Genomic DNA, 22,159 nt, shown 5'->3' with positions numbered 1-22,159 from the left:
TGGGGCATTTCCACTGACAAAATCCTGGGCGTCCTTGATGTCCAGTCACCCGACGGGCCAAGAATTTTGGTGGCAGGATTGTTGGCCATGTGTGAGGATCCGTGGTCAGTGAAAATGGGAGCAGGGGCCCCTTCAGAGGCATGGAGACCAGTCCTCAACCCCTGTCAGAGCCAGCTTGTCTGTTTTACCAAAGCAGGCTCTGGGAGTGACGGCGAGAAGTCGAGCCCACCCAACCCGGCCGCCCAAGGGGTGTCCCTCTCCAGGCCTCCAGTTTCTTCCCTTTGCATGGAATGGCTTCTCAAACTCCCTGGCCTTGAGCTCTGGGGTACTGAGCTTGGTGGGACAGGTCCTGTGCCCAGGGGAGGCCCTGCACAAGTGCTGGGGGCAAAGGGGCCCCTGTGCACCATGGGAGCCTCCCTTCAAACCTGTGCTGGGGGTACCGGAAGGGCCTCCTCCTTCCAGGGCCCCAAGGACAGCAGGCTGCATGGCCCAGCCTGTGGGGATGGCCTCTGGCTTCATTTGAACCCACTTCCCTATGCTGTGGTTGGGCACCCTGAAGCCTGCAGCTGCATTCCTCACCACTGCCCCTGCCCTCCTGGGCACACCCTCTGCCACCTCTCATACTCTCAGGATGTCCACGCTCAGAGGGACGTCAGCCCCCCCATGGCACAGACCAGTGAAGCGAGTGCCCCCAGCCCATGCCAGTGCCCCTGGAGGGCAGGTGCCCACTGGGCCGTGGGTGGCTCTCCCTCGCTGCCCTCTGGGCCGAGAACAGGACACCTAGGGGAGAGGGGAGGCTCCTCGGGGTGTGTCCTTCTGTGTCCTCCCGCCGCCTTCTCCCAGGATCCCTGAAGAAACCGAGGGCAGGGAGGGTTGGCAGCCTCTTCCCTTTCCCCCTCCCCTCCTGCAGAGGGCTGCTCACCTGGGAGGGTCTGGGGCTGGGCCCTGCGCCCTCTGCACTTCCTGTTCTCCTCGCAGTTTGGGGAGGGTCTGAGCCCAGTTTCAGCTGCATCATCATTTTCCTGCATCTCTCTTCCCCAAAAGAGGTTCCTAATGTCTACAACAGTCTGATTAGACTGTGCATTTTCTAGATGCAGCCCCCGCATATGGCCCGGGTCAGGGATCGCCCTTTTCTCTTCCTTTTTCTGGGAACTTCGTGATACATAGAGCTTTACACCAGGGCCCAGGGCAGGGAGCCGAGGCTGGGGTGGGTGAGGGGTAAGGGGCTCTGCCCTCTGCTGATCAGCGCAGCGCCCTGGGACCTGCTGGCCGGTCTCTCTTATTTCTCTCCCATCAAAGACCTGCCATCTTTGCTTTTCTCCCTCCTTCTTTCCCTGCTCCTTAGGCCAGAGGCACAGCCCCAGTCCCTCCATTTGTAGGCAGGATCAGGGTATGTTGAGGTGGAGGGAGAGCACAGTTAGTTGGGGGGCAGGGAGTTGGGCTGGTGTTTGCAAAGTTGCAAACAGGGTCTTTGGTGGTGGGCTTTTAAATGTTCTTTTGCACTTTCATTTTGTTAAATTTTTCCCAGTCACCCTTTAATCTGGCTTGGGCACTATTGGGGAATTCAGTGTCTCTGGGGCACCTGGGCCCTTCACTATGGCCCTTTCTGCTCCTCCTCACAGCCCATGTTCACCAGTTAAATGAGGTCCTTCTCTCTGTGAGGCTCGGTAAAGGGCAGCTGTTCACCCCAGGTCTCTGCCATTAACCACTTGCATGATCGTGGCTCGGCGAGTCTGTGTGCTAAGATTGCCAGGGAGAGCACGGCCACCCCAGGGCTTCCAGATCTGCTCCTGTGATTCAGCCTCCACTCAGCTGTCGGAACAACCTTCCTAAAGCAGAGCTTGGCCATCCATGCTCCAGCGCCTTCCATCGCTTTCTGTTGCATCTTTGGGTCAGTGCAAATCCTTTCCAACCCTGTGGTCGCTGCCCTTTCCAACCCTGTGGTCGCTGCCAGATCCCTCTCAGCCTTAGCCAGCGGGCTCCACCTCCGGCCGTCGCATGGTGTCGGAGCAGGGCCTCTGGGAAAGGCTTTAAAATTTCTTAGAACCCCATCACTGAGAAGCCTGACCAGCGGGGAAGGCTCTTAGGGAGACACAGAGGAGATCTGTGGAACAATTTACCAGGAACTAAGGGAGAAAGCCTGAATGTCAACTGCTCGTTTGTGTTCCAAAGCTAACATGAAGGTACTTTTGGGTCAGGGCTTTACAACAAACAGCAAACACAATAACTATAATATGACAGACAAAAAAGGACAAAGTACAGGGAAGTATCGTAATGACCTTTCAGCTGACTTCCTTACCTATTGTTTTGGGTTAACCATCCACTGCCTGAAGCCATCTCTCTGGGAACATTTTCCCACGGAAATGTGGGGTCATTGGGGTCTGACCTGCGCCGTGTTCCACAAATCTTCCAGCTTGGTCCACTCCCGCTCAGATTCACGTGGCTCTGAGGCAACATCTTGAATTGAATGTCCGTTTTTTATTTTTTTTAATTTTACTATAGCTTTTTATTTACAAAACATATGCGTGGGTAATTTTTCAACATTGACCCTTGCAAAACCTTGTGTTCCAAATTTTCCCCTCCTTCCCGCCACCCTCTCCCCTAGAGGGCAGGCGGTCCCATCATGTTAAATATGTTAAAATTGAGTGTCTGTAGACAATAGGACCCGGAATGGGCTTCCTGCCTCTGTTGCTGCATATTTCACAGAGGTGCTTGTTCCAGTAGATTGACTTTCCAAGTTCCAAGCCACTTGTGGAGGTTTCTGAGGTCCTATGGCTTAGGCCTGTTCCTTTTAAGACTTGGTGAAATTTAGGAATCTTTTACAATCTCAGCTTGTTGGCCTTCCAGGAAGGCCTTCCTTCATGGGAGAAAGCCAATGGGATTCTGACAGAGTTGCCCTTAGGGAACCCATTAAATTAAGCTGCTTCTTAAGTATCTGTTACAGGAGCAATCTGCTAGTGGTTGCTGGGTGTTATGGGAGCCATCTGCCAATGGCTGCTGGGGATCTAATTCTGACCAGCAGAACAGCTCCCTTCGTGTGAGAGGATGATAACAATACCAGGAGACTGAGAGGCTGTTGCCTTCTCTGACTTCCCTCCTCTTTCCTCCTGCCTCCTGTTTATTTCATTCCCAGTTCATAAGCAACATCTGCGTCAGTAAAGGCTGATTGGCAATTCCTTCAAGTGTGGTATGATTCACAGTTGTGGGGGCTTTGAATGGACCTGCCCCTTAATAATGGTACAGTCCCCTTTAACCCTTTATAGGCTTTCTGAGTTTTGCACTTAGGCGGGGTCCTCACCAGGTATCTGCAGACTTGAAAAATTTTCACTTCCACATAAAATTAGATTTTTCTCTCTTTGCTGGAACCCTTGCCATTGCAGATAATGCTGTTTATAATCTAGAGGAAGAGTCTTAAAAAAATCTTTGAGGTCCCAACGTTGTAAAAATAAGTCCTTTTCTCTCTTGATATTATCTGAGAGATCTCAAAAGGGAAAAAAAAATCAAATTTAAAAGTTTCTTTGCAGCTAATTAAAGTCAGGGTCAGCAAGTGGATAGATCATCAGAAGGACCTGAGTTCAAATCCAGCTTCAGCCACTTAATACTTACTAGCTCTGTGATCCTAGCCAAGTCACTTAACTCCAATTGCCTTGCAAGAAAGGAGACATTAAAAAAATAAAAAGAACTAGTTAAAGCCACTCCATATCCGAGAGCTCAACCCAACTTGAGATTTTATAGACCATTTAGATCATATTCCAAGCTCAGGTATCGAGGCATTTGGAAATAGACCTGAAGGAGAGATAGTACTTTGTTTTCCTTCTTTCAGTTATGCCCTCCAGTTCCTCCAGGATTCAATTTAGAATATCTCACTTAGGACTGTCATCTTTTGTTTTCTCTGGCACAATAACAGGTTTCTCAGGTTCCTAAAACAATCAGAATTATCGAGAGTCTTCTTGGTATATTCTTTTACCTAATGGAAAATGTTTGGGAGCCAATCACATATATAAACAGTCTGCTCGGATCGATTTTCTCAAGCTGAAGGTTACTAATCCATTAAAATGAAAGCTTTTACATCTTTGTTGTTCGATTCTTCTCAGTCGTATCCCTCTCTTAGTGACCCCATTGTGTATTTTCTTGGCAGAGATACTGGGTTTGCCATTTCCTTCTCCAAATCATTTTCCATATGAGGTAACTGAGGCAGACGGGGTGAAGTGACTTGTCCAGGGTCACACAGTCAGTAAGCCTCTGCAGCCAGATTGAACTCAGGAAAGTGAGTCTTCCTGCCTCCAGGCCTGCTGCTCTATCCACTGCACTACCCAGCTGCCCATCCTGTCTCTGAAGTGGTCCCCCTTATCAAAGCTGCAGAGAAAGAAGGAGAAGGAAGACGTTAAAAGGCCATTGGATTTCTACTCCAAGATGATTGATACCCTTGGTTTCAGCAGAGGGGACTGGGATGGGAAGGAAGCTACCCTGCCAGGACTTGAGGAGGGAGTGGGTGATGAGACAGCAAAGGTTGCAGGAGGGGCCAACTTTTGAGGACCTTGGGTTCTCTAGGCCTTGGCGTGAGAGGGTCCAGAGCACTCTTTGAAGGCTAGCTACTCTACTTGAAGTTAGGCACAAGGTCGTCTGCTAATTGTTGCTCTTTTGCATTTGAGGTAACATCTGTATAGCATCAAGGTATACCTTGATGCTTATGTTAGGAAATACTTTATTGATATTTTGCCTTTATTTCCATTTTTCTTTAAGAGTTGCTGAAACATTTGGGGTTGAGTGGAATAAGGCTAAAGAAAGCTCCCTTAAAGTCAGTCAATAAACGTGAAAGTTTACTATGTTCCTGGCCCTGTGCTAAACTCTGGAACAAATAGGAGAAGGGACCCTCTGATGCCATCTACCCCCTGGAATCCAAAGATGGCGAGAAATCCGCCAATCAGAAGACATTTGTCTCTGCTTCCTTGTGCTGGGGATGAGTGGTGACTTTGCTTACACAGCCTTTGGTTTCCTTGTCACTGACGTTGGGGCTGTCAGAATTCTCTCTGGGCCCGAGCTCTCCCAGGCCCTGCTGGGGCCAAAAGATTTCAAAAGGAGCAGGATTGACAGGCACTGCCCTTGGCAGTCTTTCCTTCCTCTTGGTTAGCTCTCTCTAATATTCTCTGGCCCTTCTCTTTATGGGCAAAATGGCGGAGGGAAGTTTTCTCTCTTATTTAGGGCTAGGCTGTGATACTGTCTTGAATAATCCCCTAATGATGGGCATAGGAGGTGCTCAGGCAACTTTTGGTACATGAAAAATTAAGAGACTGCTCACATTTTTCTCATACCTTATCCAATTTTTATTTAGTAAACCTCCTAATGGTTTGGAGATTAGGGTCTGAGGTTTCTCTGATGGTCTGGTACATAGTGCTGGCTGGCTGGCAGCCTGGGACTCTTGATCTGGCTTACCATTGTTTGGAGGGAGCTTTCACTCCCAATTCCCCCCTTGGGTGGGGGTGGTAGGTAGAGGCTGTGCTCCCAGGAGAAGCTGAGTGGCTCCGCCTGTCTGTTGTCACTGAGGGGCACCTACCTGGAGGGAGGCGGGCAGGGATTTCCTCCTGCTGGTTGAGAGCTGGCTATGGGAACATGAGATGGGTGGGGGTTCAGCTGCATGCAGAAGATGAGCCAGTTTTCCCAGCTGCCCTCTCTGCCTGCCCTTCAGCTCTTTTCTGCTGCCCGGAGGAAGCTCTCTGCTTGTCTTGCCTTGCCTTTCCCTTGAGCATGGGTGAGGACTAGGAGCCCATTCAATTGGGACTGGGCCTGCATCCTTTATTTTCTCTGCTCCACAACCATGTCTGAAGTGGAAGTGGATCCTAAGGCCAAAGCCTTGGGGTTGCACAGAGTTCTGAAGCTTCCAGGTTACCTTCCCCATACACACACACACTTGAAGTTGTGCTGAAAAACTATGTTAAAGCTACAAATATTCTCTTCACTTAGGTCTACCGAGTTGGACTCTAACTGGTCTTGGTTCCAGCTGAGATGCATGCAAGTTGGAGGGAATTCCAATGCTGTAAGTGTATCTCGGAACTGGAAGGGGGGTGGCCAGCCCCCTGCTTTTATGACTGTCTGATAACTAGGTTGTCATTTTAGTACTGTACATGGCAGACGTCCAAGAGTGGCCACACTCATCTCTAAGAGTACACTTGGCTTGAAGAATTCCAGGAAAGGGAGACTGAAAATGGAATGTAATTTGTGCTGCACCTTCAGACAGAGGAGGTAGTTCAAGGGTCAAATCCAAGGAGAGGAAAGACTTCCACATCATAGCCATATCTGAAGTCTCCAAAGAGGCTTAGCCACTTTCTTCACTCCCCCCGCCCTTTTCCTTTTTAAAAATCTTTTGTTTGCCTGTTTATTTATTTATTTATTTTCAGTAGCACATTTTTCTAAATAGCTTTGAACATTTGTTTTTGTAAGACCTTGTGTTCCAAAATTTTCTCCCTCCCTCCCTTAGCTTCTCCCCCAGATAGCAAGTAATCTGATGATATAGGTTAAATATGTGTAATTCTTTTAAACATATTTCTATATTTATCTCTTGTGCAAGAAAGATCAGATCAAAAGGAAAAAAAAAAAAACTACGAAAAAAAAAAACAAACAAAAAGGTGAAAATACTCTGCTTTGATCCCTAACCAGCCTCTGTTCTCTGTGCATGTGGATGCTATTTTCCATCTCGAGGCTATTGGAACTGCACGGCCCCTTTTAGATGGAATGCAGCATCCCAGATGGGGAAAATCTGTTTTTGGAAGGTGGCCTGCTAAAGGAAAGTGGCAAGAGCTTCGGACTGGGGACTGATGTCTCATCAGGACTCATCGCTGGCCTTTCCATGTACCCGTGCACGTGTGCGTGCAAACATGCACACGCTTGCAAGCTCTACATGCACACGCAGGTTTCTGCTTTGTATAGGCTCTGACTTGGAAGCTGAACCTCTGCATGAAGAAAGGCGGCTGGAATTGAGATGTTTATAGTTAACAGTTTATTAGCCCTTCCCTCTCTGGGTTGAGGGCTAGGCCTTTGGGTACTCCGAACTGACTGGGGTCACAGAGCCCTCCCTGAAAGATCCGGAGTCACCCGGCTGCCCCATTTCTGAGGAGAATCCAAAAGTTGGGCAGATCTGTAGATGTTCCTGATAGGTGACAGTTAATTAGATGTACGTTCATCTTTATCTTCACTTGAGTACACTTTGCTTCGAGTTCTGGCAGAAATGAAGGTATAGAAATGGTAAGAAGCCAAGATTCCAGCTACGGGACTTGAGACCTAACCCAGCCCAAACAGTGGGAGGATGTGCCTGAAGGCTGCTTTGCTCGCACCTCCCTGGCTTTGGCTGCACCCAGTATGTGGGCGCACAGAGCTTGTGAGCTGCCCATGAGCTTCCGGCCACTATGGGAAGGTTCCAACCCCAGGGCTCAGGTCCTCCTCTGATGCCTTCTGCCCGTGTGGCCTTGGCAGTCCCTGCACCAACCTGGGCCTTCTGTAGAATGAGGGAGCTGGATTAGCTGCCCTCCAGGGTCCCTTCAGCTCAAACTCTATAATCATTCCAGTGGCTTGGCTTCTGCTTCCAGAGGTGGCCAGCCACAGCTTATCAAACAAGGGCTAGACAGGGACTTGGAAGTTGTTACAGTCAGAGAAGCTGAGACCCAGAGAGATACCGTGGCTTGCCCACCATCACCTGTACCATTCAAACTGCATCTCCATCTCCTAACTCTCAGCTGGGCTGCACCAGCGTTAGAGGGGGAAGGGCCCTTGGCTGTGCAGTTCCAATACGTCACTGTCTGATGGGGCCCAATCTTACGGCCTGTCAACATCTCTTTGGAGTTGGACTGTCAGCTCTCCCTCCCCGCCTTTCTGTTATCTGCCTTATACGTGATTAAAAATAATGACACATGGGCCAGCCCAGGTCACTGGGGCACTTCTGTTAAGCTGACATTGAAACATTAGGAACTCCTCTGGATCTAGCCTTTTAACTGGTTCTGGATCTACTTGTGCTCACATCTAACCCACAGAGAGCACATAAACTACTTTATCAAACACTTTAATGAAATTTAAGGCCGCTGTGCAGTGTTTGCCTGAACTTTCAGGCTAATAATACTGTGACCGGCTCTGCTGAAGCCAGCCTGGCTCCTTTGGGACTGCTGCTTCCCTTTCTTAGTGTTCACCTACCATCTTTTAATAATACGTTATACTGTTTGGCCAAGAATTGAAGTCAAGATCACCAGCCTAGAGTGATTCTCTTCTCTCTGAGAATTAGGACTTGACCCTTCTTTATCCCTTCCTTGTTCTCCATGATCTTTCATGTTTACCAAACCTTTCCGTCAGTTCTTTCAGGATTTGAGGAGGTAGCTCATTTGGGCCTACTGACCTGAAATGGCCTCAGCAACTTGTGAGCTCCTTATAATCCTGGCTTCCAGCAGGGTGCCTGGCACATTATAGGCCCTGAATAAGTGCTTGTTGACAGATCAAGGGCAATTAGGTGTCCTCTTACTATCTCTTTCCTATTAGTCATTTTTGTTTTGTCATTACTAGTCCAAAGGTAGCTCTCCTGAGCTGAGAAAACAAAGCAGCAGGCCTCTGGCTTGGGGCCGCTCCATGCCCATCTGGGGTCCTTTACCTGCTGTGCCCCTTGGCTTCCCCACTGTGTAACCTTGCTGCTGCGAGCCTTACAAGCTATGTAAAAATGCCAGGGCCCTTTGTTAAGTACCAGAGATTGCATTTTTGAACTCAAGTACTATATGCTTGGGTACTGGAGCTGGATTCTTGATTTCTTACCGTTTCTATATCTTAAATTCTGCAGTTGTAAATGAATTCCAAGTTTACTTTTTTTAAACTGAGATTTATTTATTTATTTTGCTCAGGTCTCCCAATAAATGAGTTGCAAAATAAATATTTTTTATCTTCTTTTTTCAGTGTAAGCCTCGCCTTCTGTTACTGATTTCATTCTGTATTTTTTACAGTCTTCCTTCTTTCATCAACATGGCTGTACAACAAATGATACCAATGCCAAGTATAATAGTCGCGCTGCTCAGCTTTATAGGGAGAAGATTAAATCTCTCGCTTCCCAAGCAGCCCGGAAGCACGGCACTGATGTAAGTATAGAGGAGGATTTCTAGTTCAGATAAACATTTCTTCCCGTTGGACATCCCTGAGCCCTACTGCTTTTCACATGGGCAAAGACACGGTGCCGGGGCAGCCCTCCAAGGTTGGGCTCACTGAGAAGGGGCAGGGAGCTCAGCCCAAATGGCCGGCCTCCCAAGCCCAGTGGCCTGGTTAGCAGGTGAGAGGCATCTTGGACAGGAACCGACTTTAGCCTGTGCTTGTCTCTTCTGCCCTTTGGATCCCAGCACTGGCATGTTGCCCCTCGTATTGTGGGATCTCTGCCACTTCTCCTGCCTCACCACGACTGATGCTGCTGGTAGCTCTCACCACCTTGCTGCCCAGCTGTCTCATTCATATTTGGCCTGGGCTGCAGCTCCTAGCTGGCTCTGCTCCCCAATCCCCAATGCAGCCTTGTCCCTGGCCCTTTTACACCTTTTCTGATGTGCATAGGAAGGGAGCTCACAGCAGACTGTGATCCTGAACCCATCCCTGAAGTGGAGGAACACCTAATTAATACATAGAGATTTAAGCACTTTCAGATAGAAGGAAGAATACACAGAGAAGCCTGCTCTGAAACCACGTTTGGGTTACAGGCACCTTGCTTTTGTAAAAGGCCTGTATTACATTCTGCCGGCGGGGCCTCTTGCATTTCCTTCTCTTTTGGTCTTCTAAAGGTGTTCAGTGACTTGACTTTTCTACTCCTTTGAAGGCAATAAGTTCAGCATAGAGCATCGTTGAATCTCTGGCCAAATCGTCCAGACTCCTACAGCCTGGGGCTTGTGGGGGTAAGGGCTGTCCGACGTGATGTATGAGGTCAGGAGGAAGCTGTTTTGTGTGTAAGAACAAATCCAGTCATGGCCTGACTGTCAGGCTCCGACCCCCCAGGCTCTGTGCTCACCCACAAAAACTGGACGCACAGATGGAGGATTTCATCTAGTCTGCGGCAATGGAAGATGAGCTGGTGTTGGCATCAGTTGGGCCCAGAACTCTTTCGCCTACCCTGCTGGCTCTGGGCATGTCACTTGCTATCTGGGTCTCTGGTTCTTACTCCATCTAATCAGCTTTGAGGAGAGACAGAATCTGCTTCTCAGCAGCTTCCCCGTCCATGGCTCTTCTTTCTGCCCCCAAACCTCACAAGTCTGTGGAGTTTTTCCTAAGACAGCCCTGGACCTGACCTAGGGAAGTAGTCATGGGGACAGAGAGATTTGTAATGAGATAAATGGGAGAGGGAGGCAGGTGCCTTTTCTGGGCGATTCAGAGAATAGCAGTACCATTCACAAAGATCGGGAAAAGGATGAGTTTGAGTTTGAAGTGCCACAAAAATGTTAAAATGCAGATGAAAATGATAGCAAGCTAGAATTATCAAGAACAGAATATGGCCCCGTGGCTGCTGAGAAGGAATAAGAAAATATCTGAAGCTGCTCCATTTTTAGAAGTGAGAGATTATTAGGTTTGGAATATTGCCAAAAATCCTACAAACTATTCTTTCACGTTGTTTTTGGATACACAGATCAGTTTTGCTCATTTGTTTTTTTTTTTCTCTTTTCTTAAAAAAATACTCTTGTGTAAGATGGTTCTTTGGGAGGAGAGATCGAGGGAGAAGTTGAGGTGCTCTAAAAACCAAATTAAAATAATAAACATTATAGTATAAGATGAGATTTCATAGTTCACAGTGTATTTTCCTCCCAGCTGGGTGATAAAGATAGCACAAGTTTTATTCCTATTGTACAAAAGAGGAAATTGAACCTCAGATTAAGTTACTGGGCCTCAGGCTGTGTTTCTAAACTGTGGCTTTGTGGATGGCCTAAAACTGAGGGCTAACTTGGGTGTGAGGCTCCCAAGCATTGGGCAGGTTTTTGACCCTGCTCTCCTGGCTCTCCTCCTGCCTGATCCGTCCTGCATGGTCTTTTTGTCTGGATCTTCATCCAGGTTGTGCCTGTAACTGGGGATGTCCCTCAGGGTTCCAGCCTCCCGGCTTTCTTTTTCTTTTTGACATCCTTTCTCTCTCTCAGAGTCCACATCTCTGGGCCAAGACTACTCTCTTCAGAATTCCCAGCCCATGTCACTGACTGCTTTCTCCATCCCTACATTTTAGATGTTGTGGAGACATTTAGAACTCAGAAGGACCAAAATAGAGCTTCTTGTTTTCTCCAAACCCACCTTTTGGCCAAACTGGCCTGTTTCTGTTGAATGGTCCCCCAGGTCCTCAGCTTGTTGTCGTCCTTGGTCCTTCGTTCTTTTTCACTCTCACATCCATATCCAGACACCAGATCTGCTCAGATGTACAAGGCATCTTCTGTCCTTCCAGGATAACCTAGAGAACCCGCATGAAGTGCTTCCTGTGAATAAGCGCTGGGTTGGGGATGGGAGTATAAATACAAAAGCAAATAATCACATGACTGGCTCCCCATGAGCAGGATGAGGTTGGCTTTTGTCTTTGCCCGAGCCGCCTAACTTTGCCCTCATGGGCATGAGTGGATTGAATTTGGACAGCTTGGAATGGCTGCCAGACTCAACAGGACGAATTGGGTAGAGAGAAGGACCAAGGCTGCTCCTCTTGTTCAGAGCTGTCGGCCCCACAAGCACCATTTGGGATCTGCAGGGCACAGTTCCCAAAAGAAGAGACCTGATGGGTTTGGTGGCCCACAAAGCCTCAGAGTCTGCCCTGAGGGTTAATTGTGGATATCCAGTTTCAGAGAGAACTGGTGATGAACAGGATGAACAGAGCTGCCGAGTCTGCAGCAGGAAGAGGCTGGAAGGGCCCTACAGAGCCAGCTTCGAGCTGGGGGGAGGCAGAAAGAGTGAGCCTGGGACATCAGAGGTCACTCTTGGAGCGGGCTGGAGCCACTGAGCCTGAGCATAGGACACTGCTTTGGGAAAAGAGAGTTCTCTGGTTGGGGAGGCCAGGTGGGCCAGAACGCCATCATGGGGCTTTGGGTCCAGCTGCCTCCCTCTAGGCCCTCTCGGCCCCAGAATTCTGGGGAACTAATGGCCCATGTATTATATTTACAGTTGTGGCTGGAGAGCTGCGTGGTCCCTCCGTCATCGCCACAGCAGAAGGAGGAGGACTTCTTTGCTTCCCATGCTTCTCCCAAGGTAGGTGACGCACTCCGCCTAGTTCTGTCCAAGCATTTTTGGGTTTTGGTGTTTTGTTTTGTTTTGTTTTTTCAAATGGCCTTTCCCTTGCATGATAAAAGTCTTATTTTAAGCTTGGAGTTTGGGGAATAAGGGAAAAAACGAACCATCCTCCTCTAGTGGAATCACCTGCTGTGCTGGTTCTGAAGGAGCCTGGTCTTTTCCTTTGTCCGTTTGGGGGTGAGACCTACTTTAACAGCTGGACCCATGAGGCTCTTCCTTGCTTGGTGCGGACCCTTTAACTAGCAGGGTAATTGATAAATATTTGTAGAAATGTGGAGATCAGCTGTTGAGACAAGTATGTCACAGACATTTTATTTATTTTTTAGATTATTTCATTTTCTTAAAAAAAAAGTTTTTATTTTCAAAACACATGCATAGTTTTCAACATTCACCCTTGTAAAACCTTGTGTTCCAAAATTTTTTCCCTCCCTTCCCCCCCACTGCCTCCTCTAGATGGCAAGTAATTCAATATGTTAAACATGTGCAATGTTTCTTCGTATTTCCCCAATTATGCTGTATAAGAAAAATCAGCTTAAACAGTAAAAAAATGAGAAAAAATAAAATTCAAGCAAACAACAAAAAAAGAGGAGAATATTATGTTGTGATCCATACTCAGTCTCCATAGCCCTCTGTCTGGGCTGTCTGGTTGCACGTGGCTCTCTCCATCCCAAGACCATTGGATTGGCCTGATTCACCTCCCTGTTGAAAAGAGCCCATGTGGCCATTTCTAAAAATTCTCTGGAGACAACCCTGGGTAGTGGAAGGAGCAGGGGAACTCCTTCCTCTCTGGCCTCAGTTTCCTACTCTGTAAAATGGAGGAGTTGGATTAGAGATTTGTACGATTCTTCCAGCTCGAGGTCCTTTGACTTAGACCGGTCGTCGAGGCTTGTGCTCTCTGGTTATGTATCACCTGACAGACCCCTCCAGGCTATCCCCTTTGCCTCTTTTTTTTCTGGTGGCCTGGGAGATGGTTTCTAAGGTCTCGCCTCCAGGCCCTCCATCGTACTGTTGGTGTCAGATAAAACCTGGCAGCCTCCCTGCCTCCTTGGTGTGGCGAAGGCCAGGCCTTTGTAAAGTCCAGGGTTTCCCTCGGGACATCATCCTTGCTCCCTTGGACCAGCCTTTGAGCTGCGTTGGCTCTGAGTGGCTCACGGGTCTCACCCACCATGATCCCTGTTAGCACGAGAAGAGTTATGGGGCTCCCAGCCTATGGGGAGTGGGGAGACCATGGTCAGTCACTGGTGCGGGACTGTAGAGGGATGCGTCATGATGACATGCCGGGGTCTTTTCACAGGGTGGGTGCTGGAGAGCTGTGGATTTTGCTCATCAGTGACTTTCCTCCTTGTTCCAGGTTAGCGACCCGGAGTGGGCAGCGGCACAGCCCGAGCCGATCTCTTTCAGATCGAGTTCTTCTGGAGCCGTGCTGGAGAGTAATGAAGGTAAAGTCTTGGGCGCTTCTGTTTTATAATTAGAACCAAGTGGCGATCTGGGAGGGGCTCATGCCTTCCTAAAGTGACTCAGAGTTGGCGGCTTTCCTGTCGGGTCGAGTGTGTTGTAAATGCATCTGCTTAACATTTGTAGCTTTATTTAAAAAAAAAAAATTACATAGAAGTCACTGAGAATGTGGATTAGATGAGTAAGACTCTCCTGCCACTAAGCACTATGTGTCCCTGTATATTTCTCATACTTGAGCCTTTTTGGTAAGGAAAGAGCTTGGGAGTCTGAGTCAGAGCTCTTGGTTTGTTTGGCAAAGGGATAAAGATGTTTCCTGGACTACAGGATGCCACGTGGGCTCGGCCTGCCCTGAAGGAGCTGAAAGTCCAGCCTAAAAGGGCCCCAAATGCCAGGCTGAAAAACTCACATGCCAGTGGAGACTCCGACTGACAGCTTTGGGGCAGGGAGGTTATGTGGCCAGACTTGTATTTTAGGATGCTGATTTTGGCTATATTTTGTGGGTTGGGTTGTCAAAGGCAAAGGGTGACCATAGTATAGAGATTAGAGGCATCGGGTGGCCCAAGCTAAGGTGGTGGCTGTGTGACTGGCGAGAGGGGGATGAATGAGGGAGGCGAGAAGGGAGCATTGACAAGATTTGGTCATTGATTATTTATGGGGAGTGAGAGAAAGGGAAGAGATGAGAATAATGAGGTTACATAGCTGGTTACCTGTGAGGATGGGTGAGCATTTGGGGGAAAAGAATAAACTCTGTTTGGGACATGTTGAATTTGAGGTGCCAGGATGGCCTTCAGGTGTCCAGCGGGCAGTTGACATCATAGGACTGGAGTTCCAAAGAGACCCTGGGGATGAATACATAGGTGGAGGCCATCCTGTGTACAGAATATGGGGACTGGATAAGATCACCAGGGAGTGAGCATGGGGTTCAGCTGTACTTGGGGTAAGGGATGGAGGGCGGGCCAGTGAAGGAGACTAAGAAAAGGAGGACACAGGAGGAGCTGAGGTGGTTAGATGTGGCGATTACACAAAATGTAGAGAACCAACAGCTATTCGCTAGTAGATACGAAGCAGAGAGGTCTCAAAAAGAGTTGGGTGCTGTTGAAACCTATGGAAAGTGACGTTCTAAGTCACACCGAGGAACACATCCGAAAGGCTCCAAGGTTTCACGTCTGCCCCGGCAAGTGGAGAATGAATGGAAGCCAGAAGGGCGCACCAGGGCTGTGAATTAGGAGGACTCTTCTGGAGAACAGTTTCAGATTCTGCAAGGACAATTGTCCATCCACCTTGACCCAGAGGACCTGCTTTTGGGCACATTTCCTGAAGAAGTCAGTGGTAGAAAAGAAAGTCCCCATTGACTTCCAGATATCAGGAGCTGCAGGGAAGGGCAGAGGAGCTGCCCGTGAGCAGCTACACAAGCCGGGCTGGGAGAGCATGCTGGGACATATGGGAGGGGGAGTTTGGGATCAGAGCCCATGGGACCGGAGCAGAGGAAGGAAGGCGAGCACACTTATTAGTGCAATGTGGGCATCCCTCCCCTTCTATGTTAGACTGTAAGCCCTTTGAAGGCAGGAACTGTAAACCCTCATTCCCTTGGAGTGTGGATAGCTCAGATTGCCACCCCCACCCACAGAGGAAGTGGAGGAACATTTCCTCCCTCAGGGCTGCTCCTGACTGCTGGGTCCAGGCCAGGCCTCCCTGGGCCCATGAGCAATATCTGCCAGGGCAGTCTCCCAAAGCAATACTTGCCAAGATTGTAAGCTTGTCTCTAGACTTCAGGCCCTGTCCTTAGTGAAGGCGTCACCAACAAGTCACGATACGCTGATTAGAAGCCTCTTGGGCACTGCTAGAAGCCGTGAGGCTTGTGAAGGAAGCAGCTGGGCACAGGGGACGCCCTCAGATGTCAAACTTGTTTTGTGGCTCCAGGCCTCAGTTTCCTTATTTGCATTCCAAGAGGAGTCAGACTAGATGATCTCCAAGGTCTCTTGCAGGTCAGAAATTGGGACAATTTTATTGTGATCAACACAGAAATATAAGACTAGGGCCCCTTTCTTAGAGCCTTTTCAGACTGCTCAAACTGTAGAGAAGGGGAGATGATTTTGAATTGTGCTGGTTAATCACTTTCATGAGATCTCAGTCCTTGGAATTGAGGCTGATTTGAGTCTTAGAAGTGAATTTGAGGCCCTTTTTCTCTGTGGATTTGTATAGGGATTGGACATCCTGTCCTCTGGCTGGTCAGTCCATGTCTGCAGGGTTTGTGGTCAGGTCTGAGCTCTGACTTTTGGGAAGAACATTGACAGTCTGGACCATGTTTGGAACCCCCTGAAGGGCCTCAAGGAGTGGGTTGAAAGATGTGAGCAAATTTATTTAGTCTGGCAGCATGGCCTGCTCAGCCTGCTGAGCTAGGAGGGCCGATTTCCTATGGGGAGCTGTCCAGCGGGGGCCAGGATCTCTGTCCCTAGAGGCCTCAGGAAGCTGTTGATGACTGTTAAAGACTGGCCTTGGGCATCCCTCCTGCTCTCCATTTTGAGCCTTAGTAGTCCAAGGCTCCTGCATCCCCTGGACTCAGTGACCCAGAGCTCTGGGTACAAAACCTTACTGCTGGTCATAATTCTCAGGAGGTCAGAGTTGGTTACCTGTCCCAACAGGCTCCAGCCTTATTCCTTTGCCCCGCCAGGACCAGATGAGCCCAAACATTCATTTAAAAACTCCTGCCTTAGGTTTTTCTTCTCTGGAAAAGCCTGGAATAAAAGTTGGACTGACTGACAAGCAGCCCCAGTCACTACTGATGTATCATAATGTTAGAATCTCCTGTTTGTGGGGATTTGCAGATTTTTCAGTCCACACACATTTTAGATACCTAGCTCAAGATTATTTTTTAGATCACCCGAGTATAAGGTAGGGGGCATCTGGGCCCATGTGTTTCCCCATGTGATATTTTATAATCAATGAAGATTCCTATTGTGAGAAAGCTTAAAAAATAAACAGGGGAGAAGGCTCTGGAAGAATGAGAGGCTGGGACTGTCTGAATATACAATATATCCTGAAGAGCATCCTTTTCTAGGTTGATCTCTCTATTTTTACGTGCAGGTAGACCAGAGCAAGGACCAAGTGTTGAAGGCCTGAGTGTGTCACCAAAAGCTTCATTGGGTAATCTGCCTTCAGCCTCCTTCCTTTCCTTCTTCCCCCCCTCTTCCCCTTCCTTCTCCTCTTCCTTTGCTTTCAGAAGCCTAAGCCCCTCTTAGTTGTAGATTATGGAAAAAGAAATAGCTATATTCATGTGATTTGGAAGGTAAAATGGTATTCTGATCACCATACACATGGGAGGCCCTTAAATTTGTGGAATTGAATTAAATTGATTGTTAGTTTATTTCAAATATATGTTTCATCTCTTTAGCATTTTGAAATTATACGCCTCATTCCCCAGCTATAGCCCACCATTTCTTTGCTGAGAGTCAGGAGACATGTACAAAAAGATTCTCTTTTGAGAAAAAAATAAGATTATGACTGAAGCGAAGGAAATTACATATTGATTTTCTAACATATTTTAAAGGAATCATTATTTTTACGATTATTAGTATTTTTAAATTTTCTGTTCTAAGTCCCCTTTCTTTTCCAACCCACTCACTCTTTCTGGACGTTCTGTCAAGTGACATGTGAACAGTGATGGCTGGGAGCTGTGCAGACATTTCCTGCATATGACTCCAACTCTTGGGTCCTCAAAAAGGCAACATTCTCTTGATTTTTCAGCCATGAACTGGGACAGGCTGAAAGCACCTGAAAATTCTGTTTTAAAGATTCTCTTAGGTGCTAGCCCTGGGTCATCCATGTGTAGCGAGTTAATTCAGAACATGCATTATCTTTTTAACTCTGACACACAATTAAATCTTCAGATTGAGTGTTGTATGGACAAACAAATCACACAGACAATATTGTTTCTATTTATCTGACATAATAATTTTTTTTTTTTACAGATGTTTCCTCTCTCATAAAAAAGAAACCGACCCAGGCTAGAAAGGGGGTGAGTATCGGGAGCCCGGCAGCCGGCCCCACCCTTCCAGGTTCCTTTGCCCCTCAGGAAGTGGGGCTTTTTGTTTGGTGTTGCTGTGAGTTGGACCCGGCGGCTGTACTAGAGCGGGGCTCCCACGTGTGGTTGTGAGTGAGGTGGGCCCGAGGAGCTTGTGCGGAGTAGCCGCGGCCCCCGAGCCTGCTGGGTGGCTGTGTGCGGGGAGGCCTTTATGCCAGCCTCTGCCCTGCTCATCCCGGGTCTTCTCTTCCAGCTCGGAGGCAAGAAAGGGGGTTTGGGAGCCCAGAAAGTGAGCGGCTCAAGCTTCAGTGACATAGAGAAGCAGGCCCAGGCGGTGGAGAAGAGGAAGGAGCAGGAGGACCTCCAGGCCCCCAAAGAAGAGTCCGTGTATGTGTGGGAGAGGGTCCCCTGGGGTGGGCTACAGCAGCTGCTTTGTTACCCGAGTGAGTTGGAAGGGGACTGATCCCTGATACTGGTAGTGTGCAGGAGCCTGCCTCAGCTTCTCCAGTTGTAAAACAGCATCCATCTCTCAGGGATGATTTTGAGGCCCAGATGAGATAACACTTGTAAAGCACTTAATCTAGATCCTGGCACATAGTAGGTGCCAAATCAGTGCTTATTCCCTCCACTCTCGAGATGATCAAGCTGCCTTTCTTGCTTGTACCCACTAGGTGGCAATGAAAGCGCTGGTCTTAATGAGCCCTGATTCTCATCTTTTATTAATTATGGGGGATAAAAATAGCTTCGTCCTGGAGATCTGGAGGGCTTTTAAGACCAAAGTTTGGAGCGAGGCTCCTTCCTTTCTTCACATTGGACTGCTCTTGGTCCCTTCCTCCCCAAGGGCTGTCACTGACCGTAAACAGACCCACGCAGGGTCCCATGGGCCTCGGCAGCCACCCCCGTGCATCTGGTCTTTACATCCAGGCTGGGGACCAGAGGTGCCAACAGCGGGGAGTCTGGTCGGACAGTTTCTAGGCCGCCCTTCCCAGCCTCGCACCAAAGGGACCATCCAGTTTTCAAGCAGAGGGTTGGATTTCAGATTCTGACGGCTACCTCTGTGCCCGCTAGGGGCTGGGAGTCCCTCGAGCCCATATCCTGTGGCCACTTTCCAGCTGCTCTTGCAGCAAAGGCCAGAGGAAGAACAGGGGTTGGTGGCTCTCTTGGCCATTCACCCAGGGCATTGGAAACCCTGTCATCAAAGGCTCACATGCTGCATACAAACCACTCCTGGGGTGCCCCCTTCTGGGGTCCCCCACAAACTGCTCCCTGCAGCGTCCCTCCCTCCCTTTGGGTCCAGGTCGTGCTCTTGCTCTCGTTCCCCTTTTCAAGATCCACTTGGCAGCCAGGCCGGCCGGCTCACTCTTCTCCAGAGTCTCCCCCCGCCAGGCCTTGTACATCCCTCGCTGCCATATTCTCCCTCCCAGTTCCCCCTTTTCTTTCTTGAACCCTTCTTGCGTCCCCCCATCAAATTCCCCTGAGTCTATTTGTGGATGGGCTGGGTCTGGCCCAGGGGAAAGTGTGCCCCAAGGGCCAGTTCTGAAGGTCTGTCTGGACATCCCGGGCACTGAGTACAGGCCTGGCCCGGTGCTGCTCTGACGGTGTGATCGATGTTTGTGGATCAGGTTCTTGTTCTCCTGTTACCAGTAAATGGGCCTGAATCCTTTTGTGAATATGGCCCGTCATTAGGGCGAGGTCCCTGGCGCACAGGGTCATTTACCTTTGTAGTGCGCTCTGGGGAGCAGAATGGAGGAAGGCTGCTGATCTGGAGGCCCCGGTCCCTCGTTTAGCTGATCTGTTAAACTTATCTTCGTCCCCATTTCTCTAAAATGAGATTAAATCCAGAGAGCTTTTGCTGTGCAGGCTGGTCAGGACCCCTGGTCCAAGGGAAAGTTGAGTCAACCAGCATTTATTAAGTGCCTACTGTGTGCCAGGGTGGGGGACAAAGGAGGACACAGGTAGTCGCTGCCACGAGAGGAGGGATGCTGAAGAAAGTATCCGTGTTCCTGTGAGGGGCCCTTCCCCCTCAGTGTCCAGCTCCTGCCTTCAGCTACAGCCAGACTCTCCTTGGCAGACATGTCGCCAGAGGCCGTCCCTGTTGGCGGTGCCCCCGTCCCTCCAGGAGCGGTGATCTGAGCTTGAAGGCTGAGCTGCCCAGGGAGCCTCAGAAGCTTTAAGGGTTTTCCTGGGGATTATGGTGAGGGACATAGCAAGGCTGTTTACTGTTAGGGTCATTTCCTAGATTTCTAGTCTCTGTTTCTATTTGTAGACCACCCATTTTCACCACTAAAAACAAACACACAAAGTGGCCATAAAATTATAATCCCATGCTAGGTGAGAAATTGTGGTTTTTACAGTTTCCCTTTGGTCTGCAAGCATATGTGAGCTCCCTCCCTGTGAGCAGGACCCCGGGCTTTATGTTGGGGTGGATAGAGAAGTTGAATGGGACACAGCCTGGGATCTGCTGAGGTTCATAGTCAGGATCTGGGGGCTCCACGGGTGGTTTGTCGCCCCCGAGCCCTCAGCTAGAGCTGCAGACCCAATGCCCGGCTTAGCAACGTGGGCCCCCCGAGAGGAAGGGACAGGGGCTCTCATGCCATTGTCTCACATAGTGAGGAAGTGAGGGAAGGCTGTGAGAAGCAGGGTCCCCAAAGGCTCTGTGTTCTACTCCCTTTTTGAGGATTATCCTTCGTGTGATACGCAGGGATGGGGTGGTGGGGGGCAAGCATCTAAGGGACAGAAATGGCTTCCTTTGGCCGAGGGGGCGATGGCCACAGGCAGCACCGGCCCTGGTGACCGTGAGAGAGAGATTTTTGGTATTGTTGGAATGAATGATGAATTACTACGTAGTGACTGGGCTGTGTGTGTGTATGTGTGTGTGTGTGTGTGTTTCTTTTTTAGAGTCTCTTCATTGCGACTGGCCTACAAGGACCTGGAGATTCAAATGAAGAGAGATGAGAAGAATTTTAGCGGGAAAAAGAAAATCGAGTCGGAGAGACTTGGCATGGGGCTTGGGAACGCCAGAAGGTGCGCGAGCTGTGCTTTTTCCTCATTCAGATGTGTCCGTTTTCTAATCCTGTCAGCCCTTGGTGTGGAGATTAGATCTGTGTTAATATCATTTGATATGGCCGGAAAATTTTCCACTCTTGGAGGAAAGTAAGCTGCGTAATCGGCCTCAAAGGCTGGGTCCGGCCGGGCAGTCCCTTCTTGCTAGAAACAGGAGAGCTGGAAACCAAGGTGGGGGGTTGGGAACACAGTTCACTAATGAAAAGGGAAAAAATATCAAAGCCTGGCAAGCAGATCCCCACGTCATGGGTTCAGTTACATCTTTATTGTTAAATTTAATACTCAAAGTTAAAGATAATCTGTAAAGTTATTTTTCTTCAGCATTTTCCATTATCTGTTCCCTATAAACAGAACATTTTTTCTACAAGTAAAAATTAATGTTTGAGTTGAGTAATGCGTTTTTGCTGCCGATTTTTAATGTGGTTCTTATTTTCTTTACAGTGGAATTTCCCACTCCGTGGTCTCAGACATGCAGACCATAGAACAGGAGACGCCCATCCTGGCCAAACCGAGAAAGAAATATAGTGATGACAAGGAGGATTCCTATTTCACTTCATCCAGTACCAGGTAGCACATTAAAATTGTGATTGTGGAGGCTACGGACTCTAGGCTGGCTCATTGCATGACACAGACAGACAAGTTTCCCTTTTTCTGGTCTTCTTGGATACCTGGGCAGGTGAAGGCCTACTCCTTAGCTTGTTGGGTTCAGGAAGTGAAGTTTTTTAGGTCATTTTCCAGGTCATGGGGACCAGTTTGAACCCAACAAAATCACAAAGGATTAATTTATTAAGCAAAATGAGAGTTTATTCACTTATTGTGGGGGATTCCATTTGGAAAAGATAACTGGCCCCAGGGATTGATACAACACTTCCCAGACCAATTTACACATTGGAAGCCTATGTGGGAAGGAAGTGTAAAATTGGGGCATGGTGCAGTGTCCCAGGGTATTTCCTTTCAGGGTTTTATGGTTAGAAATACATGTATCAATGGCAAATGTAACCATCTTCTGTGACTTGGGCTGGCTTCCTTTATTGTGCTCCTACATACATACAAAGACAGCTTTAGTTCTTCAGTGAGCACCCTGTTCCAAAGGTAGATGGCCGGGGCCTCTTCCTATTGTAAAAGAAGATTAAATGAGTCTTTGTGGCCTTTTCTTGAACAGGAAGACTCACCAGACTTTGGTGGGCCAGTCTTTCCACTGCAGACAGACAGACAGACAGGCAGGCAATAGACAGACAGATGCAATAGACAGATAGGCAGACACACGACATACACACACACACCATCCAGCATGGAAGGCGTAGGCCATCCTTCGGGGCTCAGACTAGGATAATGACATCTACATTGCTGTCTTGTGGGGATTTTTGAAAG

The 22,159-nt window shown here is 48.6% G+C and overlaps 1 protein-coding gene across 2 annotated transcripts in view; it reads left to right on the top strand.

The window, feature by feature from the left end:
• The window catches only part of ARFGAP3 (ADP ribosylation factor GTPase activating protein 3), a 31,648-nt gene that overhangs the window by 861 nt on the left and 8,628 nt on the right, over nucleotides 1-22,159 (top strand). For both annotated transcript variants that reach the window (XM_031938018.1, XM_031938017.1), the window contains 9 exons: nucleotides 5,962-6,034; nucleotides 8,970-9,101; nucleotides 12,124-12,207; nucleotides 13,601-13,688; nucleotides 16,789-16,848; nucleotides 17,673-17,719; nucleotides 17,979-18,112; nucleotides 20,624-20,749; nucleotides 21,230-21,355. In XM_031938018.1, the coding sequence (XP_031793878.1) occupies nucleotides 5,962-6,034; nucleotides 8,970-9,101; nucleotides 12,124-12,207; nucleotides 13,601-13,688; nucleotides 16,789-16,848; nucleotides 17,673-17,719; nucleotides 17,979-18,112; nucleotides 20,624-20,749; nucleotides 21,230-21,355 (870 nt within the window). The remainder of the gene's footprint in view (nucleotides 1-5,961; nucleotides 6,035-8,969; nucleotides 9,102-12,123; nucleotides 12,208-13,600; nucleotides 13,689-16,788; nucleotides 16,849-17,672; nucleotides 17,720-17,978; nucleotides 18,113-20,623; nucleotides 20,750-21,229; nucleotides 21,356-22,159) is intronic.

This window comes from Sarcophilus harrisii, chromosome 5 (genome assembly GCF_902635505.1).
Source record: "Sarcophilus harrisii chromosome 5, mSarHar1.11, whole genome shotgun sequence".
Lineage (NCBI taxonomy): Eukaryota > Metazoa > Chordata > Mammalia > Dasyuromorphia > Dasyuridae > Sarcophilus > Sarcophilus harrisii.
The sequence above is the reverse complement of the archived record's forward strand: the minus strand, read 5'-3'. Positions and strand labels throughout refer to the sequence as shown.